At 48.9% G+C, this 26,455-nt stretch overlaps 1 protein-coding gene across 1 annotated transcript in view; it reads right to left on the reverse strand.

The window, feature by feature from the left end:
• Positions 1–65: 65 nt before the first annotated feature.
• Positions 66–26,455, reverse strand: part of LOC115480978 (nascent polypeptide-associated complex subunit alpha, muscle-specific form-like) — a 278,693-nt gene continuing 252,303 nt past the window's right edge. Inside the window, exons 19-22 of the mRNA XM_030219963.1 lie at positions 20,992–21,176; positions 20,827–20,901; positions 20,147–20,417; positions 66–145 (exon numbers count right to left, since the gene is read on the reverse strand). Coding sequence (XP_030075823.1) covers positions 83–145; positions 20,147–20,417; positions 20,827–20,901; positions 20,992–21,176 — 594 coding nt within the window. The 3' untranslated portion in view covers positions 66–82. The remainder of the gene's footprint in view (positions 146–20,146; positions 20,418–20,826; positions 20,902–20,991; positions 21,177–26,455) is intronic.

Consider the following 26,455-nt stretch of genomic DNA (forward strand, 5'->3'; position numbering starts at 1 on the left):
ACAGCTTGGATAATACCTGCATCATCTTTCCTCTTAAATCTTTTTATCCTAACTTGTCCCCATGTTTTCTTTCTGGACCCTTTTAGCTTTGTGGGTAGTACTGGCCATAATTCCAGGTGTTGTGGTAATTGTACATTCCATAATTCTGAAAAAAACAAAACACATAGCATTAACACCGCTTGATATGCATTCTAACCATGAACACAACTTTCTAAAGGCACCTTAGTATTTTGCTTTTCAATGCACAGAGTAGCTGTACAGCCTCCCCCAGATTCTATATCTGGCACCCAAATTTACAGATGCAAACATTGCACACTATGCTGAGATGTGCACATAAATTGGCAAATGAGCCAATTAGCGCCAATAATTGGGTGCTATCAATTTGGATTTACATGCACATCTTAAGCACTATTCTATAAAGAACTGTGTGCAAATTTTTTAGTGCTCAACTCGAAAGGGGTCATGGACTGGTCAGGGGTGCTCACTAAAGATGTGCACAGTATTATAGTATTCAGGGGATCCGTAACTAACTTATGTGTCAGGATTTACACCTGGTTTGAGTTGGTGTAAATTCTCACGCCCAAAGCTTGGCATGTATCCTAGTGCTACATGCTATTCAATAAACGGTGTGCAACTTGGAGTGCCCCTTATAGAATAGTGCTCCTTGTGTTTTCAGTGCCATTTACTGACTCTAGTCCCCTAGTACCAATTTACAAGCCTTGCGCCATGGAATGTAGAATCTAGTTAAAAGCCAGGAAAAACAAGAGGATTTGTATGTGGCCACACTACAGGAAGCTGGAAAGCAGAGTCACAAGCTGCAAATGGAGAAGGGCACAGAGTCTGAATGATAAATTCATTAAGAGGGGACAAGCAGGAGATAAGAGGAGCTGCAGAGTGAAGGTACAAGTATAATGAGATTGAACTGTATGTGGAAGATAGGAAACCAATGTGGTGACCTGAGGAGTTACACAGTTGTAGTACTGCCATTCAAAGGCTAATTCCTCATCAACCCTCCAGACCGGTCAAGACGCTTGGGTTATGCTCGCCTACCAGCAGAGGGAGACTGAGAACACAAAACTTGAAACTATGTACTTATAACCTGTGCCTAGCCATCTATAGCCAGTATTTTCTCAGTCTCAGCAGAGGGTAGACAGGCAGCCTGTGCAGCTTGCCCGATCTGGATAGGTTTTTGAGTTAATTTTCAGAGTTTTCCTTTGTTTCTGTGCTATTTCTGGTGGATCCCTGTGCCTGGAAGACTTTGGTGTGCTAGGGGTTGCGGGTCCGCTGGGGCCCGTCATTGTCCCCTTTGGGGTGTCACACCCGGGTGGCCGGGTCCCTCCCCCGGTCTGGCTCTCCGTTTGGGCAGCTTTGTGCCTCGGCTGCAGTTTGTATACTGCAGCCTTGAGTGCCGAATGGTGTTAGCAGCAGCAAGGCTCAAATTAAAGGCTGCAGTAAAGTTTGATTGAAAAAAAAAAAAAAAAAAGTCAGGCCCAAGCTGGTGAGAGCTATTGGAGCTGCACTCCGGAGCCTCGGAGCTGTTCAGCTGTGAGGAAGGCGCTGACTTTTCCTGCTCGGGTGAGTTTCTTGGTTTTTACAATCGGGGCACTTGTTTGGCGGTCAGCTGGGCTTGCAATAATGTCGGGGAAACCGCTGAGGTGCCGGTCATGTGCGCGTCGGGGCATCGACGCGGTGGGGAGCGTTTGCCGGTTTTGTGGGGAGCCGAAGCCTCAATCCTCCGTCCCGCCGGTGTTGGCGGCGGAGGTTCCCGCGGCTAGCGTCTCGGAGGTTACGGCGCCTTTGAATAGCGGCCCTGTGGCGGTTCCGATTTTGGCGGGAACCGCCGCCATTTTGGATTCGGCGCTACACGGGCCTGAGAGAGTCGGAGGACTGCCGGGCAGCCAATTTCCAGCGCTTTCGGGGGGTGATGCCTCAGGTAGGATCGGTTTTCCCCCGCATTTCATTTGGAGTTTATATCAGGCTTGGCAGGCAGGGCCGTCCCGAGCGGAGCCCCTTAGCCTTGGAACGGGGGGGGGGGGGGGGGGCTGGCGCGAAGAGACCACGTGTAGAGTGGTCTGAGGATTTTGAGGGTTTTTCCCCTCCGGATTCGGAGGGTGACTTTAGCCTCCTAGAAGAGGAGGAGGGGTCGTTGGCTGGATATGATAAGGAGCTTGCGCTGCCTGGGGAGGATCCCTCGGTGGTGCGCATTTTTCAGCGAGATGAATTGTCGGATCTCATTGATCAGGTGGCTGCGACCCTCAAATTTGATCCGGCGGCAGCTCCGTTAGAGGCTGGAAAGCAGGATCCGTTGGTTAAGGGGATCAGACGGGTGTCTTGTTCTTTCCCTATGAATGCGGATCTGAGGGAAATGATTACTCAGGAGTGGCAGGCGCCGGAGGCGCCGTGTAAGGTGGCTCGGGCCATGGCTAAGCTTTATCCCCTGCCGCAGGAAGATAGAGATTCGCTCAAGCCTCCGACCGTGGTTGCCGTGGTTACGGCAGTGACTAAGGCCACGGCGATTCCGGTGGACGGGGGGGCTGCGTTGCGAGACCCTCAGGACAGAAAATTGGAAACTTTCCTGAAGCGCAGTTTTGATTTGTCGGCCCTGGCGTTACAGGTGGAGGTCTGGTGGCGCGGGCTTGTTTCCGCTGGGCGGAACAGCTCTTAGATAGCCCGCCAGGGGACAGAGGCTCTTTGACTCAAGATCTGGCTAAGTTGGAGTTGGGCTCCTCCTTTTTGGCGGATGCACTGTATGATTTGTTGCGGGCCTCGGCGAAGAACATGTCTCTAGCGGTGGCAGCTCGTCGGGCCCTATGGTTGCGAGGCTGGATGGCGGATGCTGCATCCAAGGCCAAGCTGTGTTCGCTCCCGTTTAAAGGCTCTTTGCTGTTTGGTGAAGAGTTGGATAAGTTGGTAAGAGGTCTTAGTGATGCTAAGGTTCCTCGGCTTCCGGAACTTCACCCTAAGGCTTCTAGAGGATCCGCGGGTCGCGGTCGTTTCCAGGAAGCAAAGCGGTATCGGCCGGGTAGGTATTCTGGTGGGACTAGGGGTCGTTTCTTTCAGAGAACTCAGTCCTTTCGCGGTGGCCGTCGTGGAGGGCGAGGTTCCTCTTTGGGAGCGTCCGGTGCGTCCCGTCCTTCTCAATGATGGTTTGGGGGCCCAGTCTCTGGTTCGCGTGGGGGCTCGCTTACGCTTGTTTTACCAGAGGTGGGTCCAGATCACGTCAGACCAGTGGGTCCTGCAGATAATCCGAGACGGGTACGCGCTGGAATTCGACAGGCCTCTGTCCGACTTCTTCCTAGTGTCTCCCTGTCATTCAAGGCGCAAGGCGAGAGCGGTCCGCGATACTCTGTCACGTCTGATAGTTTTAGGGGCTGTAGTCCCTGTTCCTCCAGCGGAGAGAGGAAAGGGATGTTATTCCATATACTTCGTGGTACCCAAAAAAGAGGCCGCTTTTCGTCCCATTTTGGATCTCAAGAAGGTCAATGCAGCCCTAAAGGTTCCTTCCTTTCGGATGGAGACGTTACGCTCAGTCATTGTAGCGGTTCAGGAAGGGGAATTTCTGACTTCTCTAGATCTGACGGAAGCTTACTTGCACATTCCCATCCTGGAGGCGCATCAGCGTTTTCTTCGCTTTGTGGTGCTAGGGAGACATTTTCAGTTTTGCGCGCTTCCCTTTGGACTGGCCACCGCTCCTCGCACCTTCTCCAAGGTGATGGTCGTGGTGGCAGCAGCTCTTCGCTTGCAGGGCATTTTGGTGCACCCGTACCTAGACGACTGGTTGATTCGGGCCAAATCAAAGGCGGAGAGCGAGGAGGTCACCGGTCGGGTGGTGTCCTTTTTGCAATCTCTGGGCTGGGTTGTCAATCTGGCCAAGAGTCACCTAGTGCCGTCGCAGTCTCTCGAGTATCTGGGAGTCCGGTTTGACACGAAGAGAGGCCGGGTGTTCTTGACTCCCTCTCGCATGTCCAAGCTGCAGGCTCAGATCCGTCTTTTCCGAGTCCAGAGGGCGCCGTCGGCGCGGGAGTATCTTCAAGTGTTGGGTCTGATGGCCGCATCGATAGAGGTAGTTCCTTGGGCCAGAGCGCATATGAGGCAGCTGCAGGGTGCTTTGTTGTCTCATTGGTCCCCTCAGCTTCAGGATCTGGAGGAGAGGCTCGCTCTGTCGGAGGTTGTTCGTCGCAGTCTCAGCTGGTGGCTCCATTCTCCGAACCTAGTGAAGGGCATGCCGTTGGCCGCTCCTCAGTGGGTGGTGATGACCACGGATGCGAGTCTGTCAGGCTGGGGGGCGCATTGTCTGGGACAGGTGGCCCAGGGACGTTGGACAGTGGAGGAGGCGTGTTGGTCCATCAATCGTCTGGAGACGCGTGCAATTCAGTTGGCTCGTCGGTCATTTCACTGTCTGTTAGTCGGCAAGGCTGTCAGGGTTCTATCCGAGAATGCCACAGCCGTGGCGTATGTGAATCGACAGGGAGGAACGAAGAGTCCAGGGTTAGCACTAGAGGCGGCAGAGTTGCTGGTGTGGGCAGAGGCACATCTGCAGAGTCTCTCGGCGGGACACGTGGCAGGGGTGGACAACGTGAGCGCGGATTATCTAAGCAGGCACACGTTGGATCCCGGAGAGTGGGCTCTCCACCCCTCCGTGTTCGAGCGGATAGTGGTTCAGTGGGGTCGGCCGGTGTTGGATCTCATGGCGTCGTCCGCCAATGCGCAGGTCTCTCGGTTTTTCAGTCGTCGAAGAGATCCTCGAGCCGAGGGCATCGACGCGTTGGTCCTTCCGTGGCCGACTCAGCAGTTGCTCTACGTGTTCCCGCCGTGGCCGCTGATAGGCCGAGTGGTTCAGCGGATCGGTCGTCACGCGGGATTAGTAGTCCTGATAGCGCCCAATTGGCCCCGGCGTCCGTGGTACGGAGATCTGATGCAGGATCCGATTCCCCTGGGGCCTCGGGTGAGATTGGTGCAGGGGCCGATCGAGATGGCCGACCACTCTCCATTCTTGCTTACGGCCTGGCTCTTGAAAGGCACCGTTTAAGACATAAGGGTTTCTCGGCCAGGGTGATTGCTACGATGTTGCAGTCTCGTAAGAGGTCTACTTCCTTGGCATATGTGCGGGTGTGGCGCATTTTCGAGAATTGGTGTCAAGAGCGGGGCTATGCCCCGTTGCGCGTGTCAGCGGTTGAGGTGTTGGATTTTCTTCAGGATGGTTTGGACAGAGGGCTTTCGCTCTCCTCTCTGAAGGTGCAGGTTGCAGCCTTGTCTTGTTTTAGAGGTAAGGTTCGGGGAGTATCCTTGGCGGCTTCTCCGGACGTGGGGCGGTTCTTGAAGGCAGTGAAGTTGCTTCGGCCGCCTTGCCGCCCGGTGGTTCCGCCTTGGGATTTAAATTTGGTCTTGGAGGCTCTGGTGGCGCCCCCGTTTGAACCTTTGCCTTCCATTACGTGTAAGGCTCTTACTTTAAAGACAGTCTTTTTGGTGGCTGTTTCTTCGGCACGTAGGATTTCGGAACTTCAGGCTTTGTCTTGCAGAGCGCCTTTCCTGTCTTTTGCCAAAGAAAAGGTGACTTTACGCACGGTTCCTTCCTTTGTTCCTAAGGTGGTGTCTTCCTTTCATGTCAATCAGGTGATTTCGTTGCCAGTGTTGGGTGATCGTGCCGGGGATTCCGCGCAGCGTCGTTTAGCTAAGTTGGATGTGCGGCGCGTGTTGCGGTCCTATTTGAGCAGAACACAAGATTTTAGATCCTCGGACAGGTTGTTTGTTTTGTTTGGAGGTCCCAAGAGAGGAGAAGCTGCCTCCAAGGCCACTCTGGCTAGATGGTTGAAGGAGACTATTGCTTCGGCTTATTTGTTGAAGCGTCGGCCGGTGCCCTCTTTACTTAAGGCACATTCTACGCGGGGAGTAGCAGCTTCATGGGCGGAAAGTAGTTTTATTCCGCCGCAAGAGATTTGCAGGGCTGCGGCGTGGTCCTCTATTCATTCCTTTGTGAAGCATTACAGACTTGATGTTCAGGCGAAAGAAGATGCTCGGTTTGGAGCGGCTGTGTTGTCTTCTGCTTTACGAGGGTCCCGCCCTTAGTTGAGATACTGCTTTGGTACGTCCCAAGCATCTTGACCGGTCTGGAGGGTTGATGAGGAAGGTGAAATTAGGCCTTACCTGCTAATTTTCTTTCCTCTAGACCCTCCAGACCGGTCAAGAGCCCGTCCGTTCTTTTCGCAGGAGTATTCCTCAGCCGTGTCTTTGTATAGCAGTATTTTGAGCCGTGTATATGGATAGCAGTATTTTGAGCCGTGTTCTGCTAGGACTATTCCTTTAAGGTTTTGTGTGGTCAGAGAGAATTCTTTGACTCTAAGACATTACAGAGCGGGACGCTGTGACGTCTCGTCTGTTTTCAGCACACTGTTGGTACTTGTCCTTGGGTTTTCCAGGTACAGGGGTTTCTAGTTTCAGAGTTGTGTTTTTATTCTCTGCTTTGCTAAGTGTATACTGGCTATAGATGGCTAGGCACAGGTTATAAGTACATAGTTTCAAGTTTTGTGTTCTCAGTCTCCCTCTGCTGGTAGGCGAGCATAACCCAAGCGTCTTGACCGGTCTGGAGGGTCTAGAGGAAAGAAAATTAGCAGGTAAGGCCTAATTTCACCTTCCCCTGCGTGGACGAGTGGTCTAGTGTTTAGGGTGGTGGACTTTGGTCCTGGGGAACTGAGTTCAATTCCCACTTCAGGCACTGGCAGCTCCTTGTGACTCTGGGCAAGTCACTTAACCCTCCATTGCCCCATGTAAGCCGCATTGAGCCAGCCATGAGTGGGAAAGCGCGGGGTACAAATGTAACAAAAAAAAAAAAAAAATCAGATGTGTGAGGCAACCACACATATAAATGGCAACCATTGTGGTAATGGAGAAAGGCATGTCACACTGCTGAATTTTGAATAAAATTCACTGAAGGTATCTCACATAAATGAGGATGCCCTATCTTTTTTAGCCATAGCTAATTTTATTTCTAACTCTGCCATGCATTTTTACCTGCTACATGTATAGAACAAACTTTAGGCATTTCTCAGTGTTTTGTGGATTATTGAATTTGCTAGACCGCCATTCGAAGTAACAGCCCATCATAGCAAATTTTTTTAAATTTACAAATACAGATCACATAACATATAACCAGTGGGAGAAATCTAAATAACAATGTAAACATAAAAAGCAGCTAGGACAGAACCCCCCCCCCCCCCCCCCCCCCAAAACATTCATTTTGAGGGAAGTGACATCACAATCTGAAATGGCTGTGGAGGCCCCTAAGCTCAATTTCACTGGCAGAAAAAGCAAAGACACATGGTCTCTTCACACTAGCCCCCCCCCCGTTCCCAGACTAGGGGGCTCCGCTCGCGTCGGCCCTGCCTGCCAGGCCTGGAATAAACTCCAGATGAAATCCGGCGGGAAACCCATCCGACCAGGAACGTCCCCCCCATAAAAACCTGACAATTGACTGCCCATAGGTCCTCCGACCAACTCCGGGCCTTGCGATGCCGATTCCAAAATGGCGGCGGGTCCCGCCAAAATCGGGACCGCCGCCGCACTGCTACACTGAGACGCTGCCGGCTCTGGGGGGCCAGACGCGGGTACCTCCGCCGCTAGCACCGGCGGAGCGGAGGAAGACGCCTTCGGTTCGCCACAATAACGGCAGGAACTGCCAACCACGTCAACCCCCCGGCGTGCACAAGATTTGCATCGGAGCGGCTTTCCCGACATCGCGCGCCAAACTAACAGCTGACAGCCCGAAACCTCAATCACCCGGAGCCTTCAATAGCAGCGCCCCAAAACAGCTGAACAACTCCGGAACCCCGGAGTGCAGCTCACTTAGCTCTCGACACCGTCTGGGCCTTTGCTCTGAAAGAATCTTTTTTTTTTTTTACAAACTTTATTGCAGAAATTGAGCCCTGCTGCTGCTAAACTATACGGCACTCAAGGCTGCAGCACAGAACTGCAGCCGAGGCACAAGCTGCCCAAACGGGAGAGCCAGTTAGGGGGAGGGACCCGGCCACCCGGGTGTGACACCCCAAAGGGGACAATGGCAGGCCCCACCGGACCCACCAACCCCCAGCACACTAAGTCTTCCAGGCACAGGGATGAAATCTAAAAACAGATCCAAGAAACTTCTAACAAAATCTCTGAATCCTACCAGACCGGACAAGCTGCACAGGTTGCCTGTCTACCCTCTGCTGAGACTGAGAAAATACTGACGACAGAAGGCTAGGCACAGGTTATATGTACATAGTTTGAAGTTAGTGTTCTCAGTCTCCCTCTGCTGGTAGGCGAGCATAACCCAAGTGTCTTGACCGGTCTGTAGGGTCTAGAGGAAAGAAAATTAGCAGGTAAGGCCTAATTTCACCATAAAAAGCAGCTAGGACAGAACCCCCCCCCCCCCCCCAAAAAAAAAAAACATTCATTTTGAGGGAAGTGACATCACAATCTGAAATGGCTGTGGAGGCCCCTAAGCTCAATTTCACTGGCAGAAAAAGCAAAGACAGTTACCTGTAATAAGAGTTCTGCATAAACAGCAGGGGAATGCAGCCACACTCCTTGGTGATGTCAAACCTGTGTATTGGAGCCCTCAGAGAAGTCTTTTGGACTTCTGAGCCTGGGTAGGAGTTTCCATGCTGCCACACGACCCTCCCTCTAAATCTGTTTCACAGCTTTCTTTTTTAATGTAAATAACTTAATGTGTTAATTAGTTGTATTTTTCCTTTGGGTTTGCTAGATTTACTGTAATATTCTCTCCCCCCCCCCCCCCCCCATTTTTGTTGGAGAGGTAGGAGGGAGGCCAAGTGTGGCTTTATGCCCCTGCTGTCTACAGAGAACATCTATTACAGGAAGGCAACTCTGTTCTTGGCAGACAAGCCGGAGGATGCAGGCACACTCCTTGCTGACTACAAAGCTAAGGGCACCCATATTCTGATATGCTTCTTCCAGTGACCCAAGGGGCCTTACAATTTATTTGCCTGTCTAAATGCTGTATCTTGTGCCAAAGAGTGGTCGAGGCAATAATGCTTTACAAAGCTGTGAATCGAGGACCTTGAAGCTGCCTTACAGATGTCTGTAATGGAAGCTGATCCGAGGCTGGCAATGGAAGGTAAAATTATGTATCATACCTGATAATATTCTTTCCATTAATCATAGCTGATCAATCCATAGACTGGTGGGTTGTGTCCATCTACCAGCAGGTGGAGATAGAGAGCAAACTTTTGCCTCCCTATATGTGGTCATGTGCTGCCGGAAACTCCTCAGTATGTCGATATCAAAGCTCCATCCGCAGGACTCAGTACTTAGAGAATTACACCCACAAAGGGACACTCTGCCCAGCTCACCACCGCCGAAACGGGGGAGGGGAATTAACCCAGCTCATCCTCACACAAGTGGGGGAGGGGAATCCGTCCAGCTCATCCCCGCGGAGCGGGGGAGGGACACCACACCCGCCGATGCGGGGGGATCTGGCTTATCCTGCAACCGCAACCGCGGGAGGAGCTGACTGACCCTAACACCGCCGAAGTGGGAGGGGTACAAAGCTGCCCTACAGCCGCACGAAGCGGGAGGGAGTGCCGGCAGAATTTAAATCTCAATCCAGCCCCGTAAAACGGAGGGGAGAGGAATGCAGCAGCTCACTGTAACACAAACTCGTCTCAACTCTTGAAGAATCCAAGTGAAAGAAGAACTTGAACACGAAGTCCTCCTGAAGTAACTGAAGGCTAAACTTGAACCTAAAATTCAACCAGAATATAAACAGTACAGATATCTGGGAGGGGCTATGGATTGATCAGCTATGATTAATGGAAAGAAAATTATCAGGTATGATACATAATTTTACCTTCCATATCATCAAGCTGATCAATCCATAGACTGGTGGGATGTACCGAAGCAGTACTCACCCAGGGCGGGACATAGAAATCCCTGACCGCAACACTGAAGCTCCAAACCGGGCCTCCGCCCGAGCAGCCACAGTCAAGCGGTAATGCCTGACAAAGGTATGGGCCTTCCCCGCGGCCACCCAAGCCGCTGCAATGGCTTCCTTGCCCATCTTGCCACTGTAGGCTTAGAATCCTGCAGACCCTTACGAGTACCTGTAAACAGGACAAACAGATGATCCGATTTCCGGAAATCATTGGTCACTTCCAAGTATCTGATGATGACTCGTCTCACATCCAGAAATTGAGAGCAGAGTATTCCTCTGGGTAGACCTCCCTACGAAAGGAAGGGAGACAGAGCTGCTGAATCACATGGAAGCGAAAAACAATCTTGGGCAGGAAGGAAGGCACTGTGCGAATAGTCACTCCTGCCTCAGTGAACTGCAGAAAAAGCTCTCGACATGAGAGTGCCTGGAGCTCGGAAACTCTTCTGGCTGAAGAGGTAGCCACCAAAAAGACTGCTTGCAACGTCAGGTCTTTCAGAGATGCCCTCGACAAGGGTTCAAAAGGCAGCTTCTGCAATGCTCTTAGCACCAGGTTGAGATTCCACGCAGGCACCACTGAGTGCAGAGGAGGGTGCAGGTGATTAACTCCCTTGAGAAAGCGCACCACATCTGGCTGCGAAGCCAGGGAAGCACCCTTCAGGCGGCCCCTGAAGCAAGCCAGAGCCGCTACCTGAACTTTCAGGGAACTGAGCGACAGGCCTTTGTCCAGACCTTCTTGCAGGAACGCCAACACTGAAGAAATTGGAGCAGTGAAGGGAGAAAGTGAGCCTGCTTCACACCACGCTGCAAAGATACGCCAAACCCTGGCGTAAGCAGTAGAAGTAGAGCGCTTCCTCGCTCTCAGCATAGTGGCGATGACCTTGTCTGAGAAGTCCTTCTGTCTCAGAAGCTGCCGCTCAATAGCCAGGCCGTAAGACCAAAGGGGGAGGGATCCTCCATCACCACGGGACCCTGATGTAACAGGCCCTGCTCCACTGGCAGCCGCAGAGGATCGCCGACTGAGAGCCTGATCAAGTCCGCATACCAGGGACGTCTGGGCCAATCCGGACCCACCAGGATTACCCTGCCGGGATGCTTTGCCACCCAGTCTGGCACCCTGCCCAACAAGGGCCAGGGCGGGAACACATAGAGAAGCTCTTGTGTCGGCCACCGTTGGAGAAGAGCATCTACTCCCAGGGATCGAGGGTCCCGTCCTCTGCTGAAAAAGCGCGGCACTTGGCAATCGGCCGATGACGCCATCAGATCTAGGCTCGGCTGGCCCCAGCGCTTCGTGATGCCCAAGAACGCCTGAGCAGATAGCTGCCACTCTCCGGGATCCAAGGTATGGCGACTGAGAAAGTCCGCCTTGACATTCATGACTCCGGCAATGTGGGCCGCTGACAGCTGTTCCAGGTTCGCTTCCGCCCACTGGCATAGATTCATGGCCTCCTTGGCTAGAGGGGCGCTCTTGGTACCTCCCTGGCGGTTGACATAGGCCACAGCCGTGGCATTGTCCGACAGGACCCGTATAGGCTTCAACACCAGTACCGGGATGAACTCCAACAACACCAACCGAATGGCTCTGAGTTCCAGGAGGATGATAGACCACTTGCCTCTGCAGGAGAGCAGAGCCCCTGCGCTGTCCTTCCCAAGCAGTGGGCTCCCCAGCCCATCAAAGAGGCGTCTGTCGTGACGACAATCCACTCCGGGGTCACCAGAGGCATTCCTGCAGACAACTTGTCTGTCTGCGTCCACCAGCTCAGCGCCTTGCGCACTGCTGGGTCCAAGGGAAGGCGCACAGCATAATCCTCCGACATCGGAGTCCAGCGCAGCAGCAGAGATTGTTGTAGTGGTCTCATATGAGCCCTGCCCAGGGCACTACTTCCATCGTGGCCGGCATAGAGCCCAACAGCTGCACGTAGTCCCAAGCCCGAATAGGAGAGGCTACTAGGAACTAGTCCACCTGAGCCTGAAACTTGACAATCCGATTGTCTGGCAGGAACACTCTGCCCACTTGGGTGTCGAATCGAACTCCCAGATACTCCAGGGACTGAGTCGGGCGCAGCTGGCTTTACTCCCAGTTGATGATCCAACCCAGGGAGCTCAAAAGAGCAACCACCCGGTTCACAGCTTTGCCGCACCCTGCATAAGAGGGGGCTTGGATCAACCAGTCGTCCAGATAAGGATGGACTTGAACTCCTTCCTTCCTCAGGAAGGCCGCGAAGACCACCATTACTTTGGAGAAGGTCCGCGGAGCAGTAGCCAACCCGAACGGGAGGGCTCTGAACTGGAAGTGTCGGCCCATTACTGCAAAACGCAGAAAGCGTTGATGAGGAGGCCAGATGGGAATATGCAAGTACGCTTCCTTGATGTCCAAGGATGCCAGGAACTCTCCTGCCTTCACTGCCGCTATAACAGAGCGGAGGGTCTCCATGCGAAAGTGCCGAACTTTCAAGGCCCAATTGACCCCTTTGAGGTCGAGGATAGGCCGTACAGAACCTCCTTTCTTTGGAATCACAAAGAAAAAGGAGTAACATCCCTTGCCAAGCTGAGTTTCTGGCACCGGAACGACCGCCCCCAGGCGGATCAGATTGTTCAAGGTCTGCTGCACTACCACAGCTTTGACCGGAGACTTGCAGGGAGAGAGTACAAACCCGTCTTTTAAGGGTCGGCAGAACTCTAGCTTGTAGCCGTCTCTGATGACTTCCAGCGCCCAAGCGTCTGAAGTTATTGTGGTCCACTCGCCCATAAACGAGGACAGCCGTCCTCCAATCTGCACTGGGGCGTGGACCCAGGCCCCGTCATTGGGTACGAGACCCTGGGGGAGGACCGGAGGGAGCACCTCCGGGACAGCGGTCTCTGCGAAAGGAATGCTGCTTGGGGGAGAAGTTCCTCTTGAAGGAAGAGGGGGCAGAGGAGCCCGACCTGCCCGGGCGGTACCGACGGGTTTCCTGAAACCGTCCTCTGGAGGTACCAGGGCAAGTACTAGCCCGAGCCCTGACCTCTGGTAACTTCTTGCCCTTAGACGTGCCAAGATCGGTCACGATTTTGTCCAGCTCGACCCCAAAGAGCAGCTTGCCTTTAAAAGGCAATCTAGCCAGGCGGGATTTAGAGGCGTGGTCAGCAGACCAATGTTTCAGCCAAAGCCACCGCCGCGCAGAGATTGTCTGAGCCATGCCTTTCGCTGAGGCCCTCAAGACATCATACAGCAAGTCTGCCAAATAGGCTAAGCCCGATTCCAGGGCCGGCCAATCAGCCCTCAAGGAAAGATCCGAGGGGAAAGCCCGCTGCACCATAGTCAGGCACGCCCTGGCCACATAGGAGCCGCAAATTGAGGCCTGCAAACTTAAAGCAGCTGCCTCAAAGGACGACCTTAAGGCCGCCTCCAATCTTCTGTCTTGGGCGTCCTTTAGGGCCGTGCCACCTTCCACCGGCAACGCCGTTTTCTTAGTCACCGCAGTGATTAAAGAATCCACGGTAGGCCACAGATAGGCCTCACGTTCACTTTCAGTCAAAAGATAGAGGCGGGACATAGCCCTAGCCACTTTAAGGCTCGCTTCCGGGACATCCCATTGAGCCGCAATTAAGGTGTGCATGGCATCATGCACGTGGAAGGTTCTAGGCGGGCGCTTTGTCCCCAGCATAATGGCAGAGCCAACAGGGGCTGAGGGAGAGACGTCCTCCGGAGAGGAAATCTTCAAAGTGTCCTTGGCCTGTACCAACAGGTTGGACAAATCCTCTGAGCTAAAAAGCCGCGCTGCAGAGGGGTCATCCGCTCCAACCGAGCGGGGATCCGTCTTCTCCAAGGAATCCGCAAAGGACCGTTGGGAGACCTCAGATACGCTGCCCTCATCTACATCGGAGGAGACAAAGTCCTCCAAGGCCTGTGAATCAACCCGAGGGCGTTTACCTCTGGGAACCTCAACCTCTTTACCAGACGAGGGAGCAGGGGCAGCGTTTTGCATAAGGAAGGCCTGATGCAGCAGCAAAACAAACTCGGGGGAGAAACCCCCCAGACTGTGTACTTCCGCAGCCTGGCAACAGCCCTAGACGCACCCTCAACCGGCGCTCGCAAGAGCGGGGGAGAGACATGCTGCGCATCCAAAATGGCGTCCGGCGCGACACTCCGCGAAGGAGCCGCGCGGGGAAGAACGGCGCTTAACTTTAGCCGCTTTTGTGCCGTCGCCCAAATTAAGGGCGTTTATGGCATTAATGTCTCCCAGCTGAAGGGCGGCCCAAGAAGAAGCCGTCCGAGCCGCGTGGCCGGCCAAGATGGCGGAGGCGAGGAGCGGGGGATGGGCATTTATGGCGGGAAAAATCGCCACACCGGAGGAAGGACCGGGACATTCATCGGCCACGAAACTGTCACCCAACAAGGGCAAATCAGGCTTTAAGACCCCCGCATCCCCTCTAGAAGCGCCCAAGCGATCCGGGGAGCGACTCTTTACGCCCTTGCCCTCCGACGCCATATGCCACGTGGAGATAAATCGGGGAACCCCCTGCCCGCTATAAAAAGGTAAAATTACCTGCTGTCCGCTCCGAGCTGTAACGACCTGGTGTCCCAGTGAGTAGCTGCAATAAACGTTTAAATAAACGTCGAAATAAACGCCTTTAAGGACGTTCAAAGTTTTTTTTTTGTTTGTTTGTTTTTTTTTTTTTTTAAACGGAGCCAGCGGGAGGGGGGAGAAAAGGAGGGACCTGGCACCACCAGGTTTGCACTTGCTCAAAAGAGCCCTCAACCCCAGGCACTCAACAAAACCTAAAAATTAGGCTTGGAGGCCTAGCCAGAGCTGCTGCTGTGTGTGACCACCACCTGCTGAGATAGAGAACATACTGGGGAGTTTCCGGCAGCACATGACCACATATAGGGAGGCAAAAGTTTGCTCTCTATCTCCACCTGCTGGTAGATGGACACAACCCACCAGTCTATGGATTGATCAGCTTGATGATATGGAAGCTTACTTAGCTCAAAGTTGGTAGAGTCCTACGCAACCTGGTGGTTAAACATCTGCTTGGACTATAGCAAAATTTGATGCAATCACACACCTAATTTTAGTCTCCATTTGGATGCTGGTTTACCTGGATAATTTGGGCAGTAGGTGACAGAAACAGATGTTTTCCTCAAGTCCTTGACACCCTGTAAGTAATACAATATGACTCTTCTGCAGTCTATTGAATGCAGGGAAATTTCTGAGTTGAGTGCATGTCTGGGAAAAACAAATTGCACTTGACAGTGGACTTTAAACTGGATGGGATACCATTTTTAAAAAATATTCTTTAGTTTATATTTTTTATTGCTAGAGGCTGTTGGTCAGCTTATCTATTATGTTTCTCTTCCTAGAAGTACCAGCTGTTCTGTACGTTTATTTTATTTTCTTGATTTACTGTTTGTTAAAATTACATAAATGAAAGCAATATGTAAAAATAAAAACCACTGGTAGTAGAAGAAATCAGATATGCCTTTCACTAAAACTTTGGATGAGTCTGGAGAATAAGTTTATTGTGGAGAAACTGCATGTCTGGAGTACAGTTCACAGATTCTTGCTGTAGTTATGGTTACTACAAAAATCGTCTTCCATGTTAGGTGTTAAGTGAAGCCACCCCTAGTGGCTTGAAGGGACTCTCTAAGCCTAGCAAATACAACACTGACGTCCCAGGTTAGACTAGGAACATTCAGAGGTGGCTTTGCATAATTGTAATACCACAGGGTGAGTGGAGAAAGACTTCCCTTCAATTTGGTGATGGTAAATGGCAATGTGTACTGATAAAGATTTGAAGTCTGACTCTGATAACTGAAGGAGATATGATAGCATTTGTAAAATTGAGCGGGAGAGGATTTTGCTAACATGTCCTTACCATTTAGAGAGAAACTTCCAAGTTGCAGGTTTTCTAGAAGCTATCAAAATTGTTTATCATCTTCCGGGGGGGGGGGGGGGGGGGGGTGGTATATCGGTCACGTGCCACAATTTCCAAGCCATAGGGGATAGCCTTTTCAGGCAATGTAGAATATTATTTTCATGTTGAGTTAAAAGTAATAAAAAGATAACAGAGGCATATGGGCTGATCTTTTGACAGAGCAAGTAGCTGAGGGAACCAAATCTGTCTTGGCCATTGAGGGATGATGAAAATTATCTTGGCTCCCCCTCCCTGTAAATTTTCTGCAGAACTCTTGGTATTAAAGGCAAAGAAAGAAAAGTGTACAAGAGTCCCTGTTTCCAAGACATTACAAAAAAGTATCATGAACTAATCTGTGTGGGTGCAAGATGAACAAAGAGAGTACATTTTGGCATTTTCTGCAGATGCAAAGAGGTTTATTTGTGGGATTCCCCTAATGTTCAAAAAGACATTGTACCACCAGTTGATCAAATGACCATTTGATGTGAACACTGATGTGAAGAGCCTCTTCTTGTTAAGTTCATATTCCTTGACTGCACAAATGTAGAAGATGGGCTCCCCAGTCATGTGTGAAAGCATCTATTAGAGTAATGTGGTGTTGGGAACGGACAGCCTTCCATTAAGTTTGGCAGTGTAATTCACCATTTTAGAGACTGGATTATGAAGCTTGCTTATTTATTTAGTTGTTTTTTCAAATGAATCTTTCTGTTGAGAAACTGACTGGTCTGGTCCCAGCGCAATCTGAGATTCCACCGAGGCAGTCACATGTAATCTGGCCAAGGGAAATCACGTGTTTTAATAATCTGAGAACAATACAGGCTGTTACTGTCAAAGCTTGACTCATCTGTGAGGCTAGGTGCATGAGCTATGTATCCTGTCTGTAAGTACGTTTCACTTCGTTGGTACATGCACCTATACATTTGTACTGTATTTGTGGGGGTTAGGATGAACTTTTCCTTGATGTGTAAAGGTTGCACTGATGGACCTTGTATGAGCAGGTTCTCTAAGTGTGGGAAAATGTAGTGGCTTTCCCTGTGTAAATGAGTGACAAATACTGCAAGACATCTGGTAAAAACTTTGGGCACCAAGTGTACTTGAAGTGCTGATCACGGAAAGGGATTTGTAGAACTTCCAATGTTGGGGGTGGGGGTAAAACGGAATGATGATGTAGGCATCTTTCAGATCTATGGAGGCAAGTCAGTCACTGCACTCTAATAGTGGAAGGATTGCTGCCAAGAGATGGAGTTTCTCCTTTCTGATGAAGAGATTTAGTTCGTGTAGTTCAGAATCAGGCTTATTTTCGAAAGAGAAGGGTGCCCATCTTTCGACACAAATCAGGAGATGGGCGTCCTTCTCCCAGGGTCGCCCAAATCGGCATAATCGAAAGCAGATTTTGGGCGTCCTCAACTGCTTTCCGTTGCAGGGACAACCAAAGTTCATGGGGGCGTGTCGGAAGCGTAGCAAAGGCGGGACTGGGGCGTGACTAACACATGGGCGTCCTCGACCGATAATGGAAAAAAGAAAGGCGTCCCTGACGAGCACTTGGGCGACTACTTGGTCCATTTTTTGTTACGACCAAGCCTCAAAAAGGTGCCCAAACTGACCAGATGACCACAGGAGGGAATTGAGGATGCCCTCCCCTTACTCCCTCAGTGGTTACCAACCCCCTCCCACCCTAAAAAAAAAAAAAAAAAAAATTAAATATTTTTTGACAGCCTCAAATGTCATACCCAGCTCCATGACAGAAGTATGCAGATCCCTGGAGCAGTTTTAGTGGGTGAAGTGCACTTCAGGCAGGCGGACCCAGGCCCCCCCCCCCCCCCCCCCAAAAAAAAAAAAACTACCTTTTACACTTGTGATGGTAAATGTGAGCCCTTCAAAATCCACCACAAACCCACTGTACCCACATGTATGTGCCCCCCCCTTCAACCCTTAGGGCTATGGTAGTGGTGTACAGTTGTGGGGAATGGGTTTTGGAGGCTCAACACACAAGGTAAGGGAGCTATGCACCTGGGAGCAATTTCTGAAGTCCACTGCAGTGCCCAGTTGGTGTCCTGGCATGTCAGGGGGACCAGTGCACTATGAATGCTGGCTCCTCCCACGATCACATGGCTTGGATTTGGTCATTTCTGAGATGGACGTCCTTGGTTTCCCTTATCGCCGAAAATCATGGACGACCATCTCTAAGGTCGACCTAAATTTCCAGATTTGGGTGTCCACGACTGTATTATCGAAACGAAAGATGGACGCCCATCTTGTTTCGGATAATATGGGTTTCCTTGCCCCTTCATCGGGACGTCCTGCGAGGACGTCCTCAGAAAAACGTGGGTGCCCCTTTCGATTATGCCCCTCAATAGGTCTCCAACCACACCCAAATTCTTGGGAATTAGGAATAATCTGGAGTAGAGGACATTTCCTTGTTGGTAGGTGGGGGCTTCTTTCATTTTGGTCTTTAAAAGCATGATTATTTCTTCCCTAAAAACTGGGAATGTTGGACACATCAGTAGAGATGCATTTTGAGGTTATAAGGGTCTGTAGTGACAGTTTGCTATACTTTCCTGAAGAACTGAAGCCTTCCACTCACTAGTAAGGTGTCAAAACCTGGATATTTGCTTAGCAGTGGTGGCACTCACAGCTGCTTGCTATGTGCGCTCTCTTGGTCATGGCCTTTGGATATATGGTTAAAGTGAATGATGTCAACTAAAGTATTACCTTTGGTGTGGAAGCTCTATAATATACAAAACAATCAAACATTCCACAAAAACTGACAAATGACTCTGTGTGCAGGGTAAAAGCCTCAAAGAGCTCTGAGATTAAACTTCAATCCCATGGAGCTTAAACAGACACAATGGTCTTCTCTTCATCAAAGGCAAAAAACTCCTGTTGCCACAGATCTGAGCAAAACTTTATTTTCTGTGGTCAAAAAAACAAATTAAAAAAAAATTGTGTTGTTTCAAAGAAATAACGGTAAGTATTCTGTACGTAGATCACCACTAGAGCGTACTACGCTACCCATATATACTTTATACACACATCTTTATTGAATAGTGTTCGTGGGATGCTGCTCTCTGCTCTCCGCTGTGCGGTCCTTCACTTGCTGCCCTGAGCCGACGGTGGCCAGCGTTTCGCTGCTTCTTCAGGGTCTCAGGCTGCAAATGGGACACTAGCACAGCTCTCCACGGCTGCCGATTAGAAGCAGATGGTATGCTGAGGGAGTTTTTACTCAGGAGGAGTTTCAGTTTTTGAATGAATGTCCAGTGCCCAAAAGTACCAGGTTTTTTTTTTTTCACTCTACCAAAAATCCAAAAGACATTAAATAAACCTCCGGGAAGACCTATTGTGTCAAGTAGAGGATCATTGTTAGAACCTCTTTCTATTTATTTAGATTGTCATTTGCAACCACTTGTGAATAAAGGGAGATTTTACATTAAAGATTCAATAGAATTTTTGTGTAAACTTGAAGAGATACAAGAAGTGCAATCCTACTGGTTGGTTTCCTTTGACCTAGTTTCGTTATATATGTCTATACCCCAGAAGGGGGCCATTGAAGTACTGGAGGAAGTTTTAGATCAGAAAATACAACCTCAAGTCTCTACTTCATTCAACATAAATTTAGCTACTTTAGAAATGAAAAAAAAAAATGTTTTCAATATGGGTACCAATTGTCCATCAAGTGCCAGGTGTTGAGATGGGAGCAAGGATGGCCCCATCAGAAGTGAAATTTATTGACTTTGAGCAGAAATGGGTATATTTGTATGCTTTTTTTTGAGAAGGTGCATCTCTGGGTGCATTTTATAGATGGTATATTTGTCCAATGGCAAGAAGATAAGAGTACTTGTTTGAGTTTTTTGAGCTTTTAAATGGATGTCTGGTGGGATTCAGGCTGCAGGAAAACAAAAAAAACCAACAAAAAAAGCAGCTGCACCGCTTCAACCTGCACCATCTGTTTGAGGTAGAGAAATACTGACTAGTTGTAGCCTGTACCTGCTGCTATACTGGTGATGTCACTGGAAACTGTTTCTCTACCTTCATCTGCAGGTCAGAGGATATAACCCATTGGTTTGGACTGCTCTAGCTGGACCAAAAAAAAAATTGTAAACACAGGAAAAAAAACAAAACAAAAATTTGGGGCTGTACTCACCTAGTTTTAATACCTTCATTGAACTTGTATAAAGAAGGTTCCTAACGCAAAGAGAGGTAAAACTTTCCAAAGTCAAGGGGCAAGAATAGAAAAACGTGAGAAACATCCAACCTAACTCTGAAGGATGAGAAACAAATAAGGACACCTGAAAGGAGAACAGTGACTGACTCGCACATATTACTAACCTGATACCAGGAGTTGTAGTTGTATGATCCTGCTCCCATTGCTTGGTTGTTGCTCAATTCTCCTCCCATTAAGCTCATAAGACTGGGTATTGCTGGCGTTGTCATAGTATTTGTCATTGCCGCCACTGCTGCTGCTCTTGTGGCTGCATCTGCTGCTGCTGTTGTTGTTGTTGTTGCTGCTGCTGCTGCTGTAGACACAGTTACTGCTGTGTTCCCTGTCACTGATGCACTGTCCACTTTGGCCTTCTTGCTATCAGGCTCTTCTGCATTTCTATAAATTATAGATTTTCTTAGTTCTTTATGTAACTTCCAATCGAACATTAACAAAAAAATGTTAAAGGCATTAAGCTGCTCTTGCCATTATGAAACTGTAGGAGAATGGATCCTAAGGCATATCTGAAGCCTACTCTTTATTAGGGTGCTATGGGGAAGTCACAGAGATGTATGTAAAAACAAGAATATTGTGCACACAGGAGCAGATTGTAAAATCCATACGAAAGTATCACACTGATATATGTAAAGAAACAAAGGATGACTACAGCCCTGAGAGATGAAGGGCAACCCTAGAAAGAATCTTGTAAATGGAGAGTAGCCACAATAAAATACAGATAACTGCATCTCTACCAACGTGCACTTGGTTATGTTTGAATATTATAAACTGCCAGCAACAGGCTCCTTACCCATTTGTAGCAACTCTCTTTTTGATGGTTTGCTTTTTAAGAAGCTTCTGATGTTCATCATATGCTGCGAGGAGACTGGGATAACAAAAGTAGGGAACGTGGATCAGAACAGACCAAAAAGCAGACATGTCTTTTCACACCAATGCCAAGGTCCCTTCCCATTACCTGTTCAGGCTTGAACCAAAGTCCTCCAGGAACTCCAGTTTGCGTTGAGAGAAAATCATCTTTGCCTCACAAGGAAGCTTGCTCCTCAGTGCCCTCTCAATGCAGCCAAGGGTATTGCTCTCATTCTGCTTCACATCCACACTAAACTCCATCTCCAGGAGGTTCATATACAGCCTGGCATTCTCCTGTATGGCAATAAGAGCAGGATTCAGGATTACACTTGAGACCTCTGCAGGTTCAAGTCACTCTTATGGCACTGATACGTTTTGGAATATTTCTTATGCTGCTTCAAAAATAGCCAAAGCCTTTCCATTCTACTCCAACATGACCTGTGCAGATATGTAAAAAAAAAATAAAAAAATCTAGGTACTTTATTTTTCCCCATTAAAAAACCACCACCACAATTTCCTCTGACTGCCGTGGTATTATCCAGACAGTGCTGGGCAGTCCATGGGTACAGCTTGGGCTTTATATGGCCACCAACTGGATAGCACTTCCAGGTCAATGCTGAAACTGGATATTTAGCACCAACTAGTGTCCGGGTACTAGTGCTGAACATCCTGTTTTATTTTAACTGCAGCAGCCAGCATTTTACCTAAACTCTTACTGTTGTGGTTAAACAGAAGGAAAAATTTCCTTTCTAATCTAGATCTAATCTCAGCACTATAGACCACTTTTTCCTCTAATTTGGGCTCAGAATGGTTTACATTAAGAGCATCAGACATATAAACAATTAATCAGGAACTTTTGAAACAGGGTTTTTAAATGTTTAAGAAAACTATAGTTATGTGATGCAAGGTTCCACAATTAGGAGTCACCAACCAGGAAAAGGATCTAGGTGTCATCGTTGATGATACATTGAAACACTCTGCCCAGTGTGTGGTGGCATCCAAGAAGCAAATAAAATGTTAGGTCTATTAGGAAAGGAATGGAAACAAAAATAAGGATGCTATGCCGCCTTTGTATCGCTCCATGGTACGATCGCATCTCAAATACTGTGTGCAATGCTGGTCACCGCATCTCAAAAAAGATATATAGTGGAATTAGAAAAGATATAGAGAAGGGTGATGAATGATACAGGGGATGGGATGCCTTCCCTATGAGGAAAGGGTAAAGTGGCTAGGGCTCTTCAGCTTGGAGGAAAGACAGCTAAGGGGAGATGACAGAGGTCTATGAGTGGAATGGAAAGGGTAGACGTGAATCACTTGTTTACTCTTTCCAAAAATATAGGTCTAGGGGGCACGCAATGAAAATACAAAGTAGTACATTTAAAACAAATTGGAGAAATTAAACTCAGGAATTTGTTGACAGAGAATGCAGTAAAAGCAGCTTAGCGGGGTTTAATGGTTTGGATAGCTTCCTAAAAGAAAAGTCCATAAACCATTAATAAGATGGACTTGGGGAAAATCCACTGCTCATTTCTAGGATAAGCAGCATAAAATGCATTGTACTGTTTTGGGATCTTGCAGATACTTGTAACCTGGATTGGCCCACTGTTGGAAACAGGATGCTGGGCTTGATGGACCTTCGGTCTGTCCCAGTATGGCAACACTTATATTCTTATGTTCTGAGCAAGCCCCACTATATAGGACCTAAACTCCCCTACAGATTAAGGGGCCCCACCATAAGCAGTACAGCACAGCAGAAATTTGGGAGATTTGTGCATTAGATTCACAAGGAACTGCTCCTTACATAGGGAAGCCTCCTACTGGAACAGAAACCAGCACAGATGGAAAGCAGTTGACAGTCTGGCTTAGTAAATGTTGCCACTCTCTATCTAGGTGTAAAACCCAACTCAGGGGTAGAATTGAAGTTTTCAAGAGATTTCTTGTCAATTTGTCACATTAAACTGTGGGTGTTGTCCTCTTTTGCAAGTGAAGGAAACCTGTGCAGCTTTTTTAAGTGCTGAGAGTGAGCAACAAGCATGTATGCGAGTCTGAGCAAAATTAAAATGAAAGCACACATCAGTGCTTGTTGTTCTGCACTTAAATATGAGCCTTTCAAAATTTTAAGTGCAAACAATTTTTGAAAGGCTCATATTTAAAGGCACAGAACAGCGCTGACATGTGCTTGCACTTCCAGTTTTGTCTAGGTATGGACACAAGGACCATGCTTACAGCAACACCTTTGGCAGCATTTGCTAGGCATGTTCCTCACCTTACATTCAGTCTACTAGAGCGAATTAAGCATGCATATCATTTGCATACTTATTCCATCAAGTATACCTGAGCTATTTTTTGGTGGTGGTGGTCCACTGTGGGCTTCTACATTCTGAGCTTTAGTGCCCAGCTTTGAGAATTGGCCCTTTGGAAAACCTCAGAAGGGCAGTGAAGGAAACTGCATTTTCTTCAGAAAAAGCAATGTACTTAGGCAGGCAACACTCAACGAAGTCATACAAAAGTTCTCCATACTACATGAGTCACAATCGGGTTTTCGACCTGCACACAGCACTGAAACAGTACTACTCACCCTAATATCCAAGTTCAAACAAGAAATTTCATTTGGCAACAACATTCTTCTTCTGCAGTTTGACCCTATCCAGCGCATTTGACATGGTAAACCACGATATTCTTACGAAACTACTGGATAAACTAGGGATCGGCGGAACATCATTGAATGGATAAAAGGTTTCATCACCACTAGATCCTATCAAGTCAAATCAACCTCATCTGTATCAGTTGCTTGGTCCTCACAATGCGAAGTCCCCCAAGGATTGCCTCTATCCCCGATCCTCTTCAATCTTATGATGATTCCTGTGGCTAAATCCCTATTCAAAGCTGGTCTTAACCCCTTTATCTATGCTGATGACGTCACCATATTCATCCCCTTCCAATCCAACCTTACAGAAATCTCTGGAAAAATAATCACTGGCATGAACATCTTAGCCTCCTGGGCCAATGCCTTCAAAATGAAATTGAAGAAAAAACTAAATGCTTAATCCTCTCATCAAGACACACCACTCTACTCCCACCCACTCTAACCACCCCTGACGTTACAATCCCAATATCCGATAATCTAAAAATCCTGGGAGTAACGCTAGACAATCACCTAACTCTAGAAACCCACGCAAAAGCCATGACGAAGAAGATGTTGAACATGATGTGGGTACTGAAAAGAGTAAAACCATTCCTCCCCCAAACAACTTTCCGCAATCTGGTACAATCCATAGTACTCACCCACGCTGACTACTGCAACAGCATCTTCATTGGTTGCAAAGCCCAAATCCTGAAAAAACTCCAAACCGCCCAAAACACGGCAGCCAGACTCATTTTTGGTAAATCACGATTTGAAAGTGCAACACCACTCCGTGAAAAACTCCACTGGCTCCCTATCAAAGAGCGAATAAACTTCAAGGTCCACACATTGATCCACAAGATCCTCCATGGAGAATCCACAAGTTACATGACCAATCTAAATCGACCTTCCAGCCAGGAACGGGTCCAAATCTTCTCGAACATATCTCAATCTTCACTCCCCAATTGCAAGGGTCTCAAGTACAAAACTAATACGCATCCAACTTCTCCGTTATAGGCAGCCACTCTGGAACGCCATACAAGATACATCCGAACGACTAACGAACATCTACCCTTCCGAAAGCTGCTGAAAACATACCTCTTCAAACAAGCCTACCCAAACGACACCAACTAATTCACAAACCTAATCCACACCACCTACAATTAACCACAACCCATTTTCCCCCCATATCTCCTCCTCACATCCCTTCTCTATACAACTGTGTTATCTATGGGATACTTTGCATTATCTCTGGGATATTTGTACCCAAACATGGTGTTATCTCTGTGATATATTGTACCCATACACTGTAAGCCGCACTGAACCTGCTATCGAGCAGGAAAGAGCGGGGTATAAATGCTACAAATAAATAGCGAATGCTACATACCTGTAGAAGGTATTCTCCGAGGACAGCAGGCTGATTGTTCTCACTGATGGGTGACGTCCACGGCAGCCCCTCCAATCGGAACACTTTCTAGCAAAGTCCTTTGCTAGTCCTCGCGCGCCGATGCGCACCGCGCACGCGCGGCCGTCTTCCCGCCCGAACTGGCTCGTGCCGGCCAGTCTCGTATGTAGCAAGACAAAGAGAAGGGAAGACACAACTCCAAAGGGGAGGCGGGCGGGTTTGTGAGAACAATCAGCCTGCTGTCCTCGGAGAATATCTTCTACAGGTATGTAGCATTCGCTTTCTCCGAGGACAAGCAGGCTGCTTGTTCTCACTGATGGGGTATCCCTAGCCCCCAGGCTCACTCAAAACAACAACCATGGTCAATCGGGCCTTGCAACGGCGAGGACATAACTGAGATTGACCTAAAAAATTTACCAACTAACTGAGAGTGCAGCCTGGAACAGAACAAACATGGGCCTAGGGGGGTGGAGTTGGATTCTAAACCTCGAACAGATTCTGAAGCACTGACTGCCCGAACCGACTGTCGCGTCGGGTATCCTGCTGCAGGCAGTAATGAGATGTGAATGTGTGGACAGATGACCACGTCGCAGCTTTGCAAATCTCTTCAATAGTGGCTGACTTCAAGTGGGCTACCGACGCTGCCATGGCTCTAACATTATGAGCCGTGACATGACCCTCAAGAGCCAGCCCAGCCTGGGCGTAAGTGAAGGAAATGCAATCTGCTAGCCAATTGGATATGGTGCGTTTTCCCACAGCCACTCCCCTCCTGTTGGGATCAAAAGAAACAAACAATTGGGCGGACTGTCTGTTGGGCTGTGTCCGCTCCAGATAGAAGGCCAATGCTCTCTTGCAGTCCAATGTGTGCAGCTGACGTTCAGCAGGGCAGGAATGAGGACGGGGAAAGAATGTTGGCAAGACAATTTGACTGGTTCAGATGGAACTCCGACACAACCTTTGGCAAGAACTTAGGGTGAGTGCGGAGGACTACTCTGTTATGATGAAATTTGGTGTAAGGGGCCTGGGCTACCAGGCCTGAAGCTCACTGACTCTACGAGCTGAAGTAACTGCCACCAAGAAAATGACCTTCCAGATCAAGTACTTCAGATGGCAGGAATTCAGTGGCTCAAAAGGAGCTTTCATCAGCTGGGTGAGAACGACATTGAGATCCCATGACACTGTAGGAGGCTTGACAGGGGGCTTTGACAAAAGCAAACCTCTCATGAAGCGAACAACTAAAGGCTGTCCTGAGATCGGCTTACCTTCCACACGGTAATGGTATGCACTGATTGCACTAAGGTGAACCCTTACAGAGTTGGTCTTGAGACCAGCCTCAGACAAGTGCAGAAGGTATTCAAGCAGGGGTCTGTGTAGGACAAGAGCGAGGATCTAGGGCCTTGCCTGTCACACCAGACGGCAAACCTCCTCCACAGAAGAAGTAACTCCTCTTAGTGGAATCTTTCCTGGAAGCAAGCAAGATGTGGGGAGACACCCTCTGACAGACCCAAAGAGGCAAAGTCTACGCTCTCAACTTCCAGGCCGTGA

Source organism: Microcaecilia unicolor, chromosome 11, assembly GCF_901765095.1.
Source record: "Microcaecilia unicolor chromosome 11, aMicUni1.1, whole genome shotgun sequence".
Lineage (NCBI taxonomy): Eukaryota > Metazoa > Chordata > Amphibia > Gymnophiona > Siphonopidae > Microcaecilia > Microcaecilia unicolor.